We start from the raw sequence: 19,531 nt of genomic DNA on the forward strand, positions 1-19,531 counted from the left end.
AACGGCAGTGGCTTGGCCGTCTGCCAGCCAGAGAAGGGCAATTTAAATATTTGCAGAGCCAATTGATGCCCATTTCCCAGGCTGCCAGCATTTTGCCGGCGGTGGAGCGGCCCCGTGCTGCATGGAGGTGGCCTCCACATAGGGTGGGAGCCTGATTTCCGCAGGTTCCATGGTTCAAGGAGGGGACCGGCGGCCCCACAGTTGGACGGGTTACCCCTCCGATCACCACGTTTGTCTGCTGGCCCTGGCACAGCAACAAATGTCTTACCTCCCTTTCTAGGGTGACTCAAAATGGAGGTACCCTCTTATTCTTCTTGCAGCCACTGCTCTTGGTGATGCTGCTAAGGCTGCAGAGCTGCCGCCCCTCAAACTGGGCGGGCAACATGAACAACCAGCTCACTGTTCTCAATTGGAAGGGGGTGGACCTGGTGGCAGTTTCTTAATTGGCCACCGCCGGGAAGATTGTCACTGGGTCCCGCTGTCCACCCGCGCCGGTTCAGGAACTGCATTTGGACCCGATGTCGGGACATACCTCGTGCTGGAAAAATCCCAGCCAACGTCTCTCTCTCTGCTTATCACACTTTCTGAATAGCTTTACTTAAAACTCGAGTTAAATATCTACTCCAATTAATTTTTGTTTGTACTCAGATCATATGTAAACACACAGATAATAAAATACTGTTATTCATAGAGAAACAACTTGAATTTCTAGCCCTATTATTACTGTTGTTTTTGAATTTAAACGACCATATTTGTGCAGACAAATTCTAGTGTCATGGGTTATTGACGCTGATGATCACTACCGAAGAATGATGAGAAATGGGCGTGCCCCCAGTAACATGGGTGTCTACTCGTCTTCATCCCTGCCTGGGACAGAACATCTTCCCCTGTAGTTCTAGCCAGGCTTTTGAGCGAGGCCAAGCTAAAATGAAGATATGTGGATGTTGGATGCAAATGAAGATAATAAAAAACACAAAAGACAATTCAGTGGGTAAAATTCAATCACGTTATTGTGAGGACCGTACTTTATTTTACATGTTTACAAGAAATAAATTCAGTGATCCATCATCCCCCAAAGTGTACTTCGCAGGATTCAACTTAACCGAAATTGCCAGTTCAAGCAAGGGATGGCAGAAAAAGCTAAACTGAAAGGAGCTAGATTGCAGTACATGGCTCCAGATGAAGAACTAGAACCAGCAATTGCAAGAGGCCAAATAGTCCCATTCTGTGTCACAATTTCCATGATTCAACATAAATACACACACACAAATGCAGAGACACCAAGATGGCTTGTTCTTGTTCACCCAACATCTGCTTCAGGAATTATTTTGATTACGGTTGGGCAGCAGGTTGCCGCTTTGTGTTGAGCTTCAGAATGTTGCATGATGTTGCTGGGTAAATGAAAATGATTGGAGAAGAATAAAAGTGAAGAGAAACAAGTTGATGAAATGCCACTTCTTTAAAACAAAACTTCGATTAGGCTGCAAAGCTACCAATATTTAAAATAATACCCAAGAAAGCATCTGCTAGGAGGGCTTCTTTAATTTCTAAAATTAAAGAATGCATTTCAAAATGTTGTGCTTCCACTGATAATTTGCCTATTGGAGCACAAAGTAACTTTGGCATCTGATCAGTCCAATAGGATAACAAGGCCCCTTTAGTCATTATAAACCAAAAGGTTGTTATACTGTGGATAACAGAACGCATTAAAAATAGTCCAAGTTCACCACTCTAAAGTGCATCCTTCCCATGAATGGAAACAAAACAACTTCACAAAATACACTTTCACACTAATGTGCTAATGGATGTTACTTTCATGTTGGTAAAACATAATCCCAGTACTTGTTATGCCAACATTGTCAAACTGTTGCTGGCAAATACTTAGAACTGGGCTGAGATATCCGAGGTTTGGTCATATCTTAACAGCCAATACTGAGAAGCAATTCAAACTAAAGCCTCAAGGACAGAAAGGTGGTGAATAGACTGGTTTCTTGGCAAGCAGTGCCACCAATGCCTTTAAATCTATAAATCATAAAATAACAGGAAGAGAGGAAAAGTGAACCTAAATCAGTGAGTTACATGACAAATGAAAAGTCTTGAATATTTATAAAAATCAAATGGTCTTTAATTTATTTTTCAAATGACAACTGGTATCAATCTATCCCACCACAGATTCATCAGTTTGACTTCTCACTAAATAACTTTATACATTTACTCAGCCTGGTGCCACACCCAGAAACATTGCTTGTTTATGCAAATTGACCAAACTATCACCATAATTTTAAAATCTAACAGAAATCTCAAGGGTAAAATATATCTCACACATGCCATCAAACACCAGAGGCAGGATCTTGGCCTTCCATGGTTTCAGGGAGGATTCGATTGTACTTCTGGAAGACTACAGAGAGATGTTCGCAGGATAAGCTATCTAGACACATAAATGTGAATGTATGTATATTGCCAGCACTTCAAATTTGCCAAAGTTCATAATGTTGCTCACATTTTTTTGTCCTACCTTCACGAACACTGCAATAAAATCTTCAAATTCTATGCTGTAAAACCACAAATTTTTCCTCACACATAATTAAATGCACATTCATTAAGATTTGTTGAATAAACATATATGCACTTAATTTGAAATACTTCTTCAAACTGAATGATTAATTAGAAACAATTTCTCATTTGGCTATATTGTCGATCTGTTAACCTTGAAATGAAATGATCTTCAATATTCATAATTCTGCTCTGTTCTGTAACAATGAAAAGGGCAGTTTGACACGAGAGGTTTTTGAAATTATTTTCATTAAAAAAGTGTTGCTGTGGCAATGAAATAACATTAATTCCATCCCAGGCACACAACCTGCACTGAAATTTAAGATGAACTGCAGCCCAGATGACACATTTCATTTTGAGCTGGCATTTTCACTTCTTGCATAAATGGCATCACAATTGTATATTACTCAGTGACTCAAACAGACAAAGTTTAATGAGAATTTGAAACAAAAATAAACAATCACTATACAAATACAACAGATAACCCCACAACCAGGATTTATCACCAGTCTCAGAAAACCTGCACAGCCAGTGCTACTCCAGCAGAGTTAAACAAGGCAATTTAGTGTCAACCATTTCAGATTTTGTTCAGCTGTACTGGGGAGCTATGATAGAGATGCCCTTTCAATTACACTTCACAGTATTAAAATTCACTTCTCATACCTTTTTTGTGTGAACACGTTGTAAGTTTTTGAAATATAATGGATTTTCTAATAACTGATCTCACAAGAGAGGTGTCCACTATTTTGCTTTCTTGCCTCTCTTGCCTATAGAAGAATAAGCAAGCTCTATTTACTCCTCAAATTCTCCACGATATTTAAGTCTCTATGATCTCTATACATGTTTTTGAGCTAGTTCTGCAGTACAGTATTTGTTTCAATGAACTGAAGTGCATCAGCTAGGGTTCATTCTAGGTCAAGCATAGGAACAGGAGAAGGCCAGCATTCAATTAGATCATAACAGATTTGTCCCTCTATTCCATTTACCCAACAAAAATCTATCGATCTCAGTCTGGCAGCTTTACCAACTCTTGCAAACTTATCGCAAGACACAATTTCTAAATTTCTAAGTAAAATTAAGCCTCAGTCATGATTTCGCGACCAAACTCTTAAACCACAGGAATTTCTTCTGCTGTCAGTCAGATTAACAGTTAATGCCAGGGCCCGGGGAAGGAGCTGGGAAGCCATTTTCTTTGAATCAGACACATTAACAGCACAGAGAATGAAAAATCAATAAAGATGACTGCCTCCCATCCTATCACTTCCTTTCCCAACATGGTGATAAAAGATGGAATTTCTTTAAAAAAAAATTTTTTTAAGCATTTCAGATGCAGTGAAGAGCTCTGAAATAAGCTACCAATGCGGTTTATAAATTAATTGTCAATCTATGTTGGTTTATGCTTGTAAAAAAAAAGAAACTCATGATTTGTCTTGATTTTTTTTTAAAGAATTTGAATCTTGATTCATGACAGTGTGGGATTGGTATTACTGATCTTGGAAGGCCCAATTGTCCCAGGATTCACAGCCTTTTAGGGGAGAAAATTCTATATTTCTACTACCTTACTACAACTAGGATTGTGGTGGATGAGATTCTCTGATGACCAGTATCTTAATGGGAGTGGCACACAAATTGAAATTTTGAATTTCATACAAACAAAACTAGGGTCACATGCAAAGAATACATTTCGTTTAATAAGCTTACTAAGCTAAAAGGTAATTAGCGTTGCTTCATTGAGGTTATTCAGCGATAACATTCTAGAATTTATTCAAAATGCTAACATTATAATCTTCTGCGCAAACTGAAGTGATACGTTGTTTGCTCTAATGTAAACTAGTGGAAAACAATACTCACAAAAATGTCCCATTCCCTGTTTGCACTACAGAAGCAGACTCAAAGCAAAAAGTGTCCAGAAATCAAACATTACAGCGTCACAAAACTGTGCTTGTACATGCAATATTAGAGTATGGGGGGGGGGGGGGGGGGGGAAGAGTCCTTGCATGGCCATTGTGTGAAGGAACTAAAAGTTAGAAATTACTGTTGGAGATGTAGTAAAAAATTTTTAAAGCGTCTTAAGACATTCGCTCTTCACTATTCTAATGCAGGTATTCCAATTTAGCCCAGGTTAATTGCTAACCTGAAGTTACACATTAGAAGAAGCCAATTGTGGAGTTTGTTCAAAATCTGGTTATTTTACTGAGCACATGGATCATGGCTGCATGAACAAAATAAAATGTACAGAATAAATGTGTGGTGCAGATTCTGCAGTTGTTTTGAATTTTTCATATTACCGAACTGAGAAGATATATTTTGATGATTCAATACAGCCTTGGTAGGACTGTAATGAGCAGTGTTGTGTCTTTTAATGTACTTTTATTTTCCAAAGAACAAGCTAATAAATAACTCGAGCCGGTTAACCACATTCCTTTTATTAAGCAATTGTTTCAAGAAACATAAGCACATGAAAAATAAATAGCTATTTTATAACCTTGTCCAGTAAAGCCTTTAACTTTGAGGTTGGAGATCACGATTAGATTGGGAGCTGGAAATTCACATTGACTTGAGCTTCTTTGGCCAGTGAAACAATTTCTGAAAGTTTTACAACCTGTTTGGGGAAGAAAGGTAAAAGTAAGGCGATTCCAAAGACGTTGTTCCATAAATTTTAATGACCACAGATTTCTGCTAAAGCAGATTGAATACACAAGCAGTTCTTTTAACTTTAGATATGTTTGTTCCTGGTGTACAGAATATAATTCATGCTGGTAGCTTTACTTGGAAGCATAATTATTTTCAATAAAAAGAAAATAACTACCATTACCATCCCATTACTAATGATTACCCAAGATTATATTTAATAGAATCATAGAATGATGCAGCACAGGAGGTTGTCATTTGACCCATTGTGCTTGTGCTGGCTCTTTGGTACAGTTATCCAATTAGTCCCACTCCTCTGCTCTTTCCCCATACCCTGTAATTTTTTTGTTTCTCTTTAAGTATTTATCCAATTCTCTTTTGAATGTTACTATTGAATCTGCTTTCATCACACTTCCAGATCACAACAACTCACTGTGTAAAAAAATGTTTCCTCAGGTCACCTCTGGTTCTTTTGTCAATCACCTTAAATGTCTCCTCTGTTTACTGATCCACAGGAAACAGTTTCTCCTTATTTAGTCTATCAAAATATCTATAAATTTTTCTCAGCCTTCTCTGCTTTAAGGAGAACAACCTCAGCTTCTCCAGCCTTTCCACACAATTGAAGTCCCTCATTCCTGGTACCATGCTAGTAAATCTCTTCTGAACTCTCTCCAAGGCCTTAACATCCTTTCTGAAGAGTGTGCCGAGAATAGAATACAATACTCTAACTGAGGCCTAAACAGAGTTTTATAAAGATTTAGCATAACTTCCTTGCTTTATTCTAATCCTCTATTAATAAAGTATCCTATATGCCTTTTTTCAAACAGTTTTCAAAACTTGTCCTGCCACCTTCAAAGATTTGTGCACATACAAACGGTACCTCTCCTCACTCTTCCTACCAAAGTATATAATTTTACACTTCTTTAGATTAAATTTCATCTGTCATGTGCCTGCCCATTTTACTAATCAATGACCTTTATATCCAAATCCAGGTCACTGATATACATCAAAAAGAGCAGTGGTCCTAATACCAACCCCTGGGAAATAAAGCCTGACTAACCGACCCAAATCCCACCAAACCCAACGACGTGTCAGGTTTGGTCGGGTCTGTATTCTGCATCCAGCATTCGGGCTAGAGTCCGGTTGGCCTGGACTGTTTTGTTCTGTTCTATTTTCATTTTAATCTAGATTTAATCTAATATGTTTGTTATTTTCGGGTCGGATCGGGCATTTAAAAATATTAAAGGACTTGGGCCCGGGTCGGGTTCGGGTTATCTGTTGTCGGGTCAGGCTCTGGTCGGGTTTTAATTTTATACTCGAGCCAGGCTTTACTGGGAAACACCACTGCATACTCTCCTCCAGTCTTAAAAAAAATAACTGCTCACCACTACTCTCTGCTTTCTGTACTCTAACTCGCCAATCTTATTTACCCATGCTCCATGTATTTACGTACATGCATTCCAAACCCATATTAGACTGCTTCATATTTGTATGATGCCCGCACGTCCCCCCACCCCATCCCAATTTCTTAACTATTCTTTACTGTAGTATTATTTGCCTCTGCCAGTCCTCTGTGCAGCTTGATTCTCCTCCCTGATGTTTCATCCTGGTGCCCAACCTCATGCCAAATTAGCTTAAACACACTCCCACAGTACAAGTTAACTTCCCCATGAAGACATTAGTCCCAGCCCTGTTCAGGTATAACCCGCCAAACTTGAACAAGTCCCTCCTGCTCCAGAAGTAGGCTGTACAAATTTTTTTTTTTGCTTCATCAATATAGACAAGACAATTAAAATCATTGCAAAGCCAGAAGTAAGCATTATCTTAATAACTGTGTAAACCCTCTAAACAGTAGGAGCATTTTATAGCAATGTGATTGATAAACTTTACAGTATTATCTTACAGCAAAAGAATCCCTTTTCATTATTTGAGACTGAGGGAGCCACATAACTCCTTTAAAATCCCTCTTTTCCATAAACTTGACAGATTCAAGTCATCAATACAACCATGTCCCAGCTCTGCAACATACTAAAAAGCACTCAGTCTTGACATATGTTGTCACAAAAGGCTAGGATCAAGTACAGTATGACTGAGAAGGCAAACAATGATAGAATTTTGCTCACACAACAAATAACTTTTATTTGCTAATTTCAAAGGTTAGTCCCGCAGTCAACTGCTCCACAATAGTTTTGAAACATTTTGGTTACAAATAGTTCTTACAGAGCAGTGAACTAATAGAAAACCATTAGAAGATGAGAAAATAAAATCTAAACACTAAGATTAGAATTATCATATAATTTTAAAAACATTTAGTAATTAAAATGTTCAGATATATAAATAAATTATTCAAGCACTGATAAAGTGATCTTGGCACTTCAAGACAGATGCAGTACTTTAGCACATAAATAAATTAGATTTCCCCTAACAGGACACTCACCATGACACTGAGAGGACTTGCTGGGAAAAGCTCATAAATAAAGAGAACCAACCCTGTCTTCAGTTGAAGCTATATGGCGAAAAATGTCTGTATCAGTTTGGGTGTGTTTAATTCACATTGCAGTAAAATTGCATCCATGTGATGGCTCCCCATTTACAATGCTACAATTGGTTCCTGTATCATGGTGGCAGAATCCTAGACAGAGTTTTTTCCATATGATTCTGCTGGAGGGATGAGAATGCTGAGGTGAGCGGTTTAATCTTGACTGGGGGATTGGGGGGGTGGGGGGGGGGAAGGCACACATTTGTAGTTTTCCTGCTGATCTGTGCAGCATACTGCAGTAAATGGCAAATTAAAAAATTTAACATTTGTACAATGAATATTACCATTCGAGCGGCATCATCCAGGTCGTCACAGGCAAGGATCTTCAGGCTGCTTGCTGCTATTATTGCTTTTGCATCATCAACACGTGTGCCTGAATGACAAAAGCCCCAACAAAGTTGATACAATACAACGTTTTCATAAAAACTCAGTACACTTTACAAAATAAAATTCTATAGTCTATTGCTGCCAAGATGCTGTAGTCCTACACTCTCCTCATCTCTCTCCACTTCCCCAGAGACACATTGTCATGGAACACTAATTTGTGGCCAATGACCCATTTGCACCAATTCCACTGATGACTTGGTCTTGCTGGTGTACTGATCAATTGTTAATTTTTAGTTCAGCTAACCATGAGCAATAAGATTCTTTTCGCTCAGAGGATAGACGAGAGAAGGGGCAAAGAAAATAATGAATTTCCAATGATAAAAACTAGAGTACTGGCACAACCACTCAATTTTCCATATGCCGATGTAATTTAAACAGACATCAGGAATCTTCTTCAAGCTACTCTATACATTCATGCTCAAGAGAGATGATCTTTTAAGCAGAACTTGAACACTACTGTGGCTCATTTTAAAACAATTTCCCTTTGCTGGAACTGCTACAATGTTGGAATGGGATTAAGGAATGACTAAGTATACAGCAGACTGAGGAATATCTGACAGTTATTTCTTTTGATTTTTCAATTTAATCTTTTTCAATGACTTGCAGAACTTTTGATTTAATTTACATCGAGGTTTGAGAATGGCAAGTACTGCAGGTGTCTAGCGTATTCTAACCAGGTGAGAAAGGGGTCTAGGGTTCCCTCTCAGCCTTCACCTGGTCTTATTATAACAGGGTTTAATTTTAAACACACTTTTTTTTAAGCTCCCCCTTGTTCACCGCTTTCCAATTATAAGGCAAAGAAACTAGCCAGACAGATTTTTTTAAGTTTAAAGAAAAAAGGTTGAACTTTATTAAACTTAAACTCTAATTCCGTTAGCGCCTATGTATACACGACACGCCCACGCTAGCGTGCATACGTGATACATACATGCGGATAGAGAGAGAACAGAGCAGCAGAAATAAAGTGGACAGGTTTGAGGCAATCTCTGAAGAGAGTTTTTGATATGGATCTTTGAGCTCACTGTAGAGTCCATGATTGTAGGTAGATCTTGCTTTTCATTGGGGCCCAGTATTCTTCTTAAACCTTGTTTGCCATAGGAGACTTTTCGCTTGTGGGGTTCATGTGGCTTCAGTGGATTTAGAGTTCCATAAGAAAGAGATGGGAGCAGACAGGAGAGGTCTTATCAGTCCAGGAGCAAACAGACACTCTCAGTTCAAACTGTTTTCACAATTCAGAAAAAAAAACAAGCAGGCTAGTCATGTGACTAGCTGGCCTGACCACGTCGATTTTTGGATTCTCTGGTCTTAGCGAACCCTGGAATGTCTTTTCTTACACACAATACCTGGTGCTCAAAGTCCACTGTGGGTTAACTTGGATAAGGGTAGTATCCCTTTGTCTCCACAAGCACTGTCTGTTAGTATGCAAATGTCTTTCCAGCCAGGGGCCTGGTGATTTTTTTAAACAAGTCCTTTCTTCACTTCAGCAACAGTTGTCAAATCAATGTTCATATAACAAAATTAATATGCCTCATTCTTGGCAGGTGGGGATCGAGCACAAGTGATGGAAATGCCTTCCACCAACTTTGGCTACAGGTGTGGTGCTGGAGGACTGCTAACATGCCAGTGCAGCATTGTTTCAAAAGAGAGGAAGGGATAGATGGAGTAATTACAGGCCAGTCAGCCTAACCTCAGTGGTGAGAAAATTATTGGAAAAATTCTGAGGGACAGTATAAACTGTCATTTAGAAATGCAGAGATTAATCAAGGAGAGTCAACATGGATTTGTTAAGGAAATGTCATGTATGACTAACTTGACTGTTTTTCGAGGAGGTAACAAGGACTGTCAATGAGGGTGGCTCATTTGATGCACTCCACATGGATTTCAGTAAGGCTTTTGATAAGGTCCCACTGATCAGAAAAGTAAGAGCCCATGCATGGGCAAGTGGCAAGTTAGATCGAAAACTGGCTCAGTAGCAACAAGCAAAGGGTAATGCTCAATGGCTGCTTTTATGACTGGAAAGCTATTTCTGGTGAGGTTCCACATGGCTCAGTACCAGCTCCCATGTTTTTGTGGTTTATTATTAATGATTCAGATTTAAACATAGGGGGTATGATTAAGAGCTTTGCAGATGACACAAAAATTGGTTGTATGGGTGATCGTGAGGAAGAAAGCTGTGGATTCGAGGAAGATATCAGTGCACTGGTCAGAAAAGTGGTAAGTGGAATTCAATCCAAAGACGTGTGAGGTAATGCATTTGGTGAGGGCAAAGAAGGCAAAAGAATACACAGTAAACGGTAGAACACCGAGAGATGTACAGGAACAGAGAGACCTTGAAGTGCATGTCCCTGAAGATAGCAGGACCAGTAGAGAAGAAAAAAATAAAGAAGCTTTCTCTGCAGACATCAACTTTACAAAATCGAAAATACCTTAGCCAAATACTTGTTAATTCTTGAGGGAAAAAGGATAAGATATGGAATGTTCCAGTTGGTCTGGCATCCGGATACACATAAACAGGTATCACTAGATACAGGTGGTTGTCACTGGGATCTTTCCAGAAGCAGTTCATTCATGAGATGTCAAGAGAAAGTCTTGCAGAAGCCTTTCAGGAGAAATGCTGTATCAGTTTCTCCAGTTCTCACACTGGATGCTCAGGTTTTCTCAACGAGGTGGAACAGGATGAGCTGGTTGCCTTCTCTCTTAGCAGGCTGACACCCCAACTGAACTCCAAACAATATCCAAAAACAAAACCAACTCGACCACCATAGATCTAGACATGTCACTTCTCTGTAAACAACTCCGATAGTCAGCAAGGCTCCTGCTCTTTACTTAGCTTAAGACATGTGACTTCCAGTACGTATTTATTTTTAAACAAAGGCCCAAGTGTTCTTCCAGTGACCCTTTAAAAAAAAAGCCCAGCATCTCTTCAAATATTCTCCACAGTCTTTTACACGCAAGTCCTCAAAAAATATTAAAAATGGAAGCACCTTCATAACATGGTTAAGAAGCCAAATGGGGTACTTTTCTTTATTAGCTGAGGCAAAGAATACAAGAAAAGGGAGCTTATGCCAGAACTGTATAAAACACTAGTAGGCCACAGCTTGAGTACAGTTCTGGTCACTGCATTGGGGCAAGGTTGTGATTGTGCAATAGAGGGTACAAGGAAGATTTATGAGAATGTTGCCAGGAATGGAGAACTCTAGTAATGAGGAAAGATTGAATAGACTGGGGTCGTTTTCTTTGGAACGGAGGAAGCTGAGAAGAAATTTAATTGAAGTGCATAAAATTATAAGGGGTCTAGAATAGAATGGATAGGAAGGACCTATTTCACATAGCATATGGGTCAATAACCAACGGGCACTGATTTAACGGCAGAAGGATCAGTGGGGAGTTGAGAAGAAATTTTTTCACCCAGAAGTTGGAGGGGTTCTGGAACTCACTGCCTGAATGTATGATACAAGCAGAAGCCCTCATCACTTTTAAAAAGTACTTGGATATGCACTGGAAGTGCCGTAACCTAGAGAGTTACAGACCAAAAAGGTGGAAAGTGGGATCAGGCTGGATCGCTTTTTGTGGACTGGAAATGGAGAGCAGATTGCAAGCAGAGTGTGGAGATACAAGTTTGGTGAGTGGGGATTTTAAGTGTCATTTTCTTTTTAAAAATCTGGTCTGCAGTTAGCACTTAACTGGGATTTACCCTCTAGATAAAATAGGGTTAAGAAAGTAAAGTAAGTTTCTTCCAGTCTTAGACAGGGATTAATAGACTCTACTGCTTTACAGCTGATTAGTTAAATGGATGACCAGTCCAATCTGGTTACTGCAGTTTCAGCTTCAAAAAGTATAAATACAGAAGTCTGGGTGCAGCCTGCAAACAGAGTGCAGACAACAAGCTTAGTGTGGAGATACGGGTTTGGTGGGTGGTGAGTTCGGCAAAGTGGGGAGGAGGTGCTCCTTTTGTTGCCCTCCAGTATTTGGTTCTTGCTTCGGTGCAGTGGAAGGAGCTGGCTGGTGAGTAACTGGTAAGCTATTCCACTTACATTAAGTATTCTGTAAAGGTAAGGTATGGCAGGGCAGCTTGGCTGAGTGGAATGTACAGCCTGTGACATGTGGGAAGTCAAGGATGCACCATGTGTCCAAGTCAAACACATCTGTAGGAAGTGTCACTGGCTGCAGAAGCTTCAGCTTGGGGTTTGGAACTCGAGCAGCGGCTGGAGTCACTGCGGTGCAATGCTGGCAGGAAAACCAACAGCTGAACAATGGGCTACTTCAAAGATGAAATAGTTCGGGCACAGTCAAGGTATGTTCCCTCAAAGGGGAAGGTAGGGCAAACAACTCCAGAGCTCTCTGTATGACAAAAGAGGTAGAGAAAGAAAAAGTGTGCTTATGACAGATGCCAGGTAGAAAATACTATTGAGAACCAGGCTGAATATAGCAGGTCCAAAGGGGATGTGAAAAAACAAATAAGGGAAGCAACGACAGCATGAAAAGAGACTGGCAGCTAGCATTAAAGGAAATCCCAAAGTTTTCTATAGACATATAAATAGTAAAAGGGTGGTAAAAGGAGGTGTTGGGCCGATTAGGGATCATGAAAAGGATTTACACATGGAGGCAGAGAGCATAGCTGAGGTATTAAATTAATACTTTGCTTCTGTCTTACCAAGGAAGAAGATGCAACCCGGGCAATGGTGAAAGAGGTGGTAATTCAGACCCTCGAAGGGCTTAAAATTGATAAAGAGGATGTATTAGATAGGTTGTCTGTACTTAAAGTGGATAAAGTACCAGGACCGGATGAGATGTATTCAAGGATACTGAGGGAAGTGAGAATGGAAATTGTGGAGGCACTGGCCATAATTTTTCAGTCTTCCTTAGACCCTGAGGACTGGAGAATTGCAAACGTTACACCCTTCTTCAAAAAAAGGGTGCAAAGATAAGCCCAGCAACTACAGGCCAGTCAGTTTAACGTCAGTGGTGGGGAAACTTCTAGAAAAAACAATTCCAGACAAAATTAATAGACATATGGACAAATGCGGGTTAATTAAGTAAAGCCAGCATGGATATTTTTTTTAAGGGAAAAAAATGTTTAACTAACTTGTTGGAGTTTTTTGAAGAGGTAACAGAGATGGTTAATGAGGACAAGGCTGTTGATGTGGTGTACATGGACTTTCAAAAGGCGTTTGATACAGTGCCGCACAACAGACTTGTGGGCAAACTTGTAGCTCATGGAATAAAAGGGACAGTGGCAACATGGATACGGAAGGTTTGTAGTGGATGTCCCCAGGGGTCAGCGCTGGGACCCTTGCTTTCCCTGATATATATTAATGACCCAGACCTTGGTGTACAGGGCACAATTTCAAAGTCTGCAGATGGTACGAAACTTGGAAGCACTGCAAACTGTGAGGAGGATACTCCAAAAAGACACAGACAAGTTGGTGGAATGGGCGGACAGGTGGCAGATGAAGCTCAATGCAGAGAAATGTGAAGTGATTAATTTTGGTAGGCAGAACGTGGAGAGACAATATAAAATAAAGGGTACAATTCTAAAGGGGGTGCAGGAGCAGCAAGACCTAGGCGTAAATGTGCATAAGTCAATGACGGTGGCAGGGCAGGTTGAGAGCAGTTAATAAAGCATACAGTATCCTGGGTTTTATTAATAGGGGCATAGTGTACAAGAGCAGGAAAGTTATATTGAACTTGTATAAGACACTAGTTCAGCCGCAGCTGGAGTATGGCGTCCAGTTCTGGGCGCCGCACTTTGGGAAAGACATGAGGCATTGGAGAGAGTACAGAGAAGATGCACAAGAATGGTTCCAGGTATGAGGAACTTCAGTTATAAAGATAGATTGGAGAAGTTAGGGCTGTTTTCCTTGGAGAAGAGAAGGCTGAGAGGTGATTTGATAGAGCCATTCAAAATTATGAAGGGTCTGGACAGAGTAGATAGAGAGAAACTGTTCCCACAATGTGAAAGGATAGAGAACAAAAGGGCACAGATTTAAAGTATTTGGCAAGAGAAGCAAGAGTTACATGAGGAAAAATCTTTTCAAGCAGAGAGTGGTTAAGGTCTGGAATACGCTACCTGAGAGTGTGGTGGAGACAGGTTCAATTGAAGCATTCAAAAGGAAATTAGACAGTTATATGAAAAGGAAGACTGTGCAGGGTTACCGGGAGAAGGTGGAGAAGTGGCGCTGAGTAAGTTGCTCTTTCGAAGAGCCAGTGCAGACACGATGAACCGGATGACCTCCTTCTGCTTTGGAACAATTCTATGATTCTGTGAAAATGGGCTGAATCGCTTCCTTCTGTACTGTAAAGTTTCTATGTTTCTAACTTCAAATTTAAAGCTCGGACATCTTTTAATTAGTTAAATTTTTATCAGTATAAATTAATGAGGATCTCATAGCCATTAAACAAAACAAATGCAATTCTGTACAGTCCATTTTATCTCAGTAATGGCATGAATCTGACGTATTGACAACATGAGAAAAAGGAGCAAGGAGGGTTGGCATGAACAAGTTAGGTGGCCCTTGGGAGTGGGGTTAATTACACAATCAAACTGGCAGGATGCCCTAAAGGGAATCTTTCCTGTAGGCCAGATTAGCTTTGCAGTATCATCTAAAACAAAGGTGTCGATATTGCAGTCCTAGGGTCCAAGGAAAACTCTAAGGCCCGGCAATCTGGCCCTCAAAACCCTGGAAATTTGCTACTTAAGTTTTTTTTTTGCTCGTTTGTTGTGTTGTAAGTTTGTGGATCTGCAGGTTAGTAAAGGCCTGTTTTAGCATTGTTGCCTAATTGGCGAATAAATCAGACATTGAAACACCAAGATCTGTTAATACCAACAATTTGACACACACACAAAAATCAATGCACTTTGGTATGCATTTATGTGACCAATTAAGACAAATGTTTAGATAAACCTGAGCTACAATACGCTCAAGAAACATTACTGGATCACAGTAAATTTCCAGAAAATTGATACTGCAACAATTACAAAATGTATGTAATTCAAAAAATAGTAAAAGGTATTCAGTATTTAAAAGATCAAACTGCAACTGCATTTGCGTACCTTAAATGTGCCCATGTGAAGTTTCATAAATGATGACAAACAGAAACTCAAGCATTTCTCTTTCTCCTATCTCCCCTCATGCCCTCTCCGAGCTCATCTTGTCCATGAGACCCAACTCCTGCTCCCTCAACCCTATTCCCACTAAACTGCTGACCACCCAACTTCCCCTCCTGATCCCCATGTTAACAGATGGTAACGGTTCTCTCTTCAGCTGTTGTCCCACTTTCCTTTAGATTTACCATCACCCCTCTCCTCAAAAAACCAACCCTTGACCCAATGTCCTTGCAAACTACTGTCCCATCTCTAACTTCCCTTTCCTCTCCTTAAAAGTCCTTGAACATGTTGTCTTCTCCCAAATCCGTTCCCATTTTTCATATTCACGCCATCACTGAGACTGCCTATTTCTACCTCCGTAACATCGCCCAACTTTGCCCATTCTCAATTCATTTGCTGCTGAAACCCTCATTCATGCCTTTGTTACCTCTAGACTTGAATATTCCAATACACTCCTAATTGGTCTCCCACATTCTACCCTCCATAAACTGGAGATGATCCAAGACGCTGCTGCTCGTGTCTTAACTCGCACCAAGTCCTGTTTACTAACACCCCTGTGCTCGCTGACCTACAATGGCTCCAGGTCAAGCAATGCCTTGATTTTAAAATTCTCATCCTTGTTTTCAAATCCCTCCATGGCCTCGCCCCTCCTTATCACTGTAAACTCCATCAACCTTACAACTCACCAAGATATCTGCGCTTCTCTAATTCTGGCCTTTTGAGCATCCCTGATTTTAATTTCTCCATCGTCGGTGGCTGCATTTTCAGTTGCCTCGGCCTTAAAATCTAGAATTCCCTCCCTAAATCTCTCTGCCTCTCTCCCTCGCTTTCCTCCTTTAAGACACTCCTTAAAATCTACCTCTTTGGCCAAGATTTTGGTCACCTACCCTAATATTTCCTCAGTTCGGATGAAAGGCCACTGACCTGAAACGTTAACTCTGCTTCTCTCTCCACAGATGCTGCCAGACCTGCTGAGTATTTCCAGCACTTTCTGTTTTTATTTCTAATATTTCCTCATTTGGCTTGGTGTCTTTTTTTATATAATGCTCCTGCGAAGCGCCTTGGGAAGTTTCATTACTTTAAAAGTGTTGTATAAATATGTTGTTTTCTTTTTTATTATGCTCAGTCTTAATTAGAGTCAAATCCTGGAAAATCAGTTTTGAGTGTTACTTGTGCTGGTGCACTGGGTTAAAAGTACAGCCTTTTATTCCTGTGGGATATTACAGTTGATGACTTGAAACCACATGAATGGTCATTTTTCTATTACAAATGGAGATAGAGATATGCTTATAATTTCCATAACAGTAACACAAGAACATAGGAATTGTCAGACATGAAAAGACCAAGGTCTGTCCAGTTCACCTTCTACCATTCTCAGATACTGACGCAGTCTGTATCCATATGCAGCAAGATCTGGACAACATTCAGGCTTGGGCTGATAAGTGGCAAGTAATATGCATGCCACAAGTGCCAGCCAATGACGATCTCCAACAAGAGGGAATCTAACCATCTCCTTTTGACATTCAACGGCATTACCTTTGCTGAATTCCCCACTATCAACATCCTGGGGGGGAGGTGGGTTACCATTGGCTAGAAACTGAACTGGACCAAGCACATAAATACTGTGGCAACAAAAGCAGATCAGAGGCTGGGGATTCTGCAGAGAGTACCCCACCTCCTGACTCCCCAAAGCCTGTCCACCATCTACAAGGCACAAGTCAGGAGTGTGATGGAATACTCTCCACTTGCCTGGATGAGTGCAGCTCCAACACTCAGGAAGCTCAACATCATCCAGGACACAGCAGCCCACTTGGTCAGCACCTTCAACATTCACTCCCTGCACCACTGGCGCACAGTGGCAACAGCGTATACCATATACAAGATGCACTGCAGCAACTCACCAAGCCTCCTTCAACAGCACCTTCCAAACCCACAACCTCTACCACCTGGAAGGACAAGGACAGCAAACATGTGGGAACGCCACCATCTCCAAGCCACATACCATCCTGACTTGGAACTATATTGCCATTTCTTCACTGTCGCTGGATCAAAATCCTGGAACTCCCTTCCTAACAGCATTGTTGGTGTACCTACCCCACAATGGACTGCAGCGGTTCAAGAAGGCAGCTCACCACCACCTTCTAAGAGCATTAGGGTTGGGCAACAAATACTGGCCTTGCCAACGACGTTCAAATTCCGTGAAACAAAAATTTTAAAAATGCTGCCTGATAAAATGGCATTGTTGACTAATTGTTACAATTACAATTAGGGCGGCACAGTGGCGCAGTGGTTAGCACTGCAGCCTCACAGCTGCAGGGACCCGGGTTCGATTCCGGGTACTGCCTGTGTGGAGTTTGCAAGTTCTCCCTGTGTCTGCGTGGGTTTTCTCCGGGTGCTCCGGTTTCCTCCCACAAGCCAAAAGACTTGCAGGTTGATAGGTAAATTGGCCATTATAAATTGTCACTAGTATAGGTAGGTGGTTGGGAAATATAGGGACAGGTGGGGATGTTTGGTAGGAATATGGGATTAGTGTAGGATTAGTATAAATGGGTGGTTGATGTTCGGCACAGACTCGGTGGGCCGAAGGGCCTGTTTCAGTGCTGTATCTCTAATCTAATCTAATCTAAACCTCCATCATCTAATCTACAACAAATAAGATGAAAATTCCTAGTGGTGGAAAGCTTTGGGAAACTTCGGTCCAAAGTCATCTGCTCCTTCCAAGCATGCTACAATTACCACTTCATGTCTCAAACTATTCATATACTGTAACTCAAAATATTATCTCCTGAAAGAAATCTACCTAACTTGCATTTGAAAGTATCAATACCATCTGCTTCTATCATCTCCCTCGGGAGTGTGCACCATAAGATTTACCACGCTTGCACTGAAATAATGTTTCCTCAGATTCATTTTGAACTTTAAACTCAGGCTGTGTCCTCTGGTTCTGGACAAAGTGGAAGCAGTTCATTCTTATCTACATTAAAATCATAAAAACATCAATTAAATCACTTCTCAACCATATCTCTTCCAGTGAAAACATGTCCAAGTTACATAACCCTTCCCCTGATCCAATTTCATCATCCCCTCAACCATTGTGGTTGCCCTCTTCTGTGTATTTTTTTTATTTGTTTGGGGGGATATGGGCGTCACTCGCTCGGCCAGCATTTATTGACCATCCCTAATTGCCCTTGAGAAGCTGGTGGTGAACTGCTGCAGTCCTTTGGGTGTAGATACACCAACTGTACTGTTAGGAAGGGAGTTCCAGGATAGTGACCTAGCAACAGTGAAGGAATGGCGATATAGTTCCAAGTCAGGATGGTGTGTGGCTTGGAGGGGAACTTGCAGGTGGTGGTGTTCCCATGCATCTGCTGCCCTTGTCCTTCGAGGTGGTACAGGTTGCAGGTTAGGAAGGTGCCTTTTTATCCCAAAAATATACTTTATTCATAAAAATTTGCAAAAAAATACATTACAAAACAGTCCAAATTTCACATTTCGGAAAGTACCATAGAGATCAGATTCCTTCGATACAGAACATGAGGTGCCTCACAACTCTTGCCATTCCATTTTATATGCAATGTACATTTGCATTACACAGCAAAAACATTTTTGGTGCATACAGCCCAAAGGGTTTTACATGGGTTCCACCCCTCGGTTCACTATGGCAGGAGGGCCTTACACAGTGGCCTTTTCCCATTGAGCCATTGCGGCGGGTTTGGAAGGTGCTGTCGAAGGAGCCTTGGTGAGTTGCTGCAGTGCATCTTGTAGAAGGTACACACTGCTGCTACTGAGGAAACAAGAACCACACACAATTTTCTAAGTGCAGTCACACCATTGATTTGTAAAGTGACAGGATTGCCTGGCTATTTCAGCTCAATATTGACCTCAATACATCCCATAATCTTAGCTGCTTTACTAACTGCATTTGAACATTGTTGCAATAGCTTCAATTTGTTGTTGATCAGGACCCATCCTCCCCACCAAACTCTTTCACTTTCCATTGATATTATTTTATTTCTATTTAAGTAATACTCCCTTACTGAATTTTCTGCCCTCATGTGAAGCACTTTGCGTCTCTCTACATTGAAATTCATCTGCTACCTGTCTGCCCAATTCCCAAGTGCATTCAAATCTTCCTGTACCATACCTTGTTCAGCTTTAGTCTACCACCTTCATTAGCTTTATATCATCTACAAATCATAGAATCACAGAATAGAAATTTACAGCACAGAAGGAGGCCATTCAGCCCTTGGGTCCCTGCCAGCCAACAAGTAGCCATTCAGCCTAATCCCACTTTCCAGCCCTTGGTCCATAGC

General features: G+C 40.8%; 1 protein-coding gene across 4 annotated transcripts in view; it reads right to left on the minus strand.

Annotated features, from left to right (window-relative positions):
• Positions 1–992: 992 nt before the first annotated feature.
• Positions 993–19,531, minus strand: part of LOC137377741 (succinate--CoA ligase [ADP-forming] subunit beta, mitochondrial-like) — a 140,190-nt gene continuing 121,651 nt past the window's right edge. Inside the window, exons 10-12 of one of the 4 annotated variants that reach the window (XR_010976477.1) lie at positions 8,008–8,096; positions 4,405–5,155; positions 993–1,391 (exon numbers count right to left, since the gene is read on the minus strand). Coding sequence is in view for 2 of the 4 variants with exons in the window: in XM_068047732.1 (XP_067903833.1) it covers positions 5,081–5,155; positions 8,008–8,096 (164 nt within the window). In the remaining 2 variants the exon portion in view is untranslated. Of the gene's footprint in view, positions 1,392–2,103; positions 5,156–8,007; positions 8,097–19,531 lie in introns of those variants that run through there. The other 3 variants (XR_010976476.1, XM_068047732.1, XM_068047731.1) reach the window with 3 other exon arrangements.

The sequence above is a fragment of the Heterodontus francisci genome, chromosome 15, assembly GCF_036365525.1.
Source record: "Heterodontus francisci isolate sHetFra1 chromosome 15, sHetFra1.hap1, whole genome shotgun sequence".
In the NCBI taxonomy this organism is placed as follows: Eukaryota; Metazoa; Chordata; class Chondrichthyes; order Heterodontiformes; family Heterodontidae; genus Heterodontus; species Heterodontus francisci.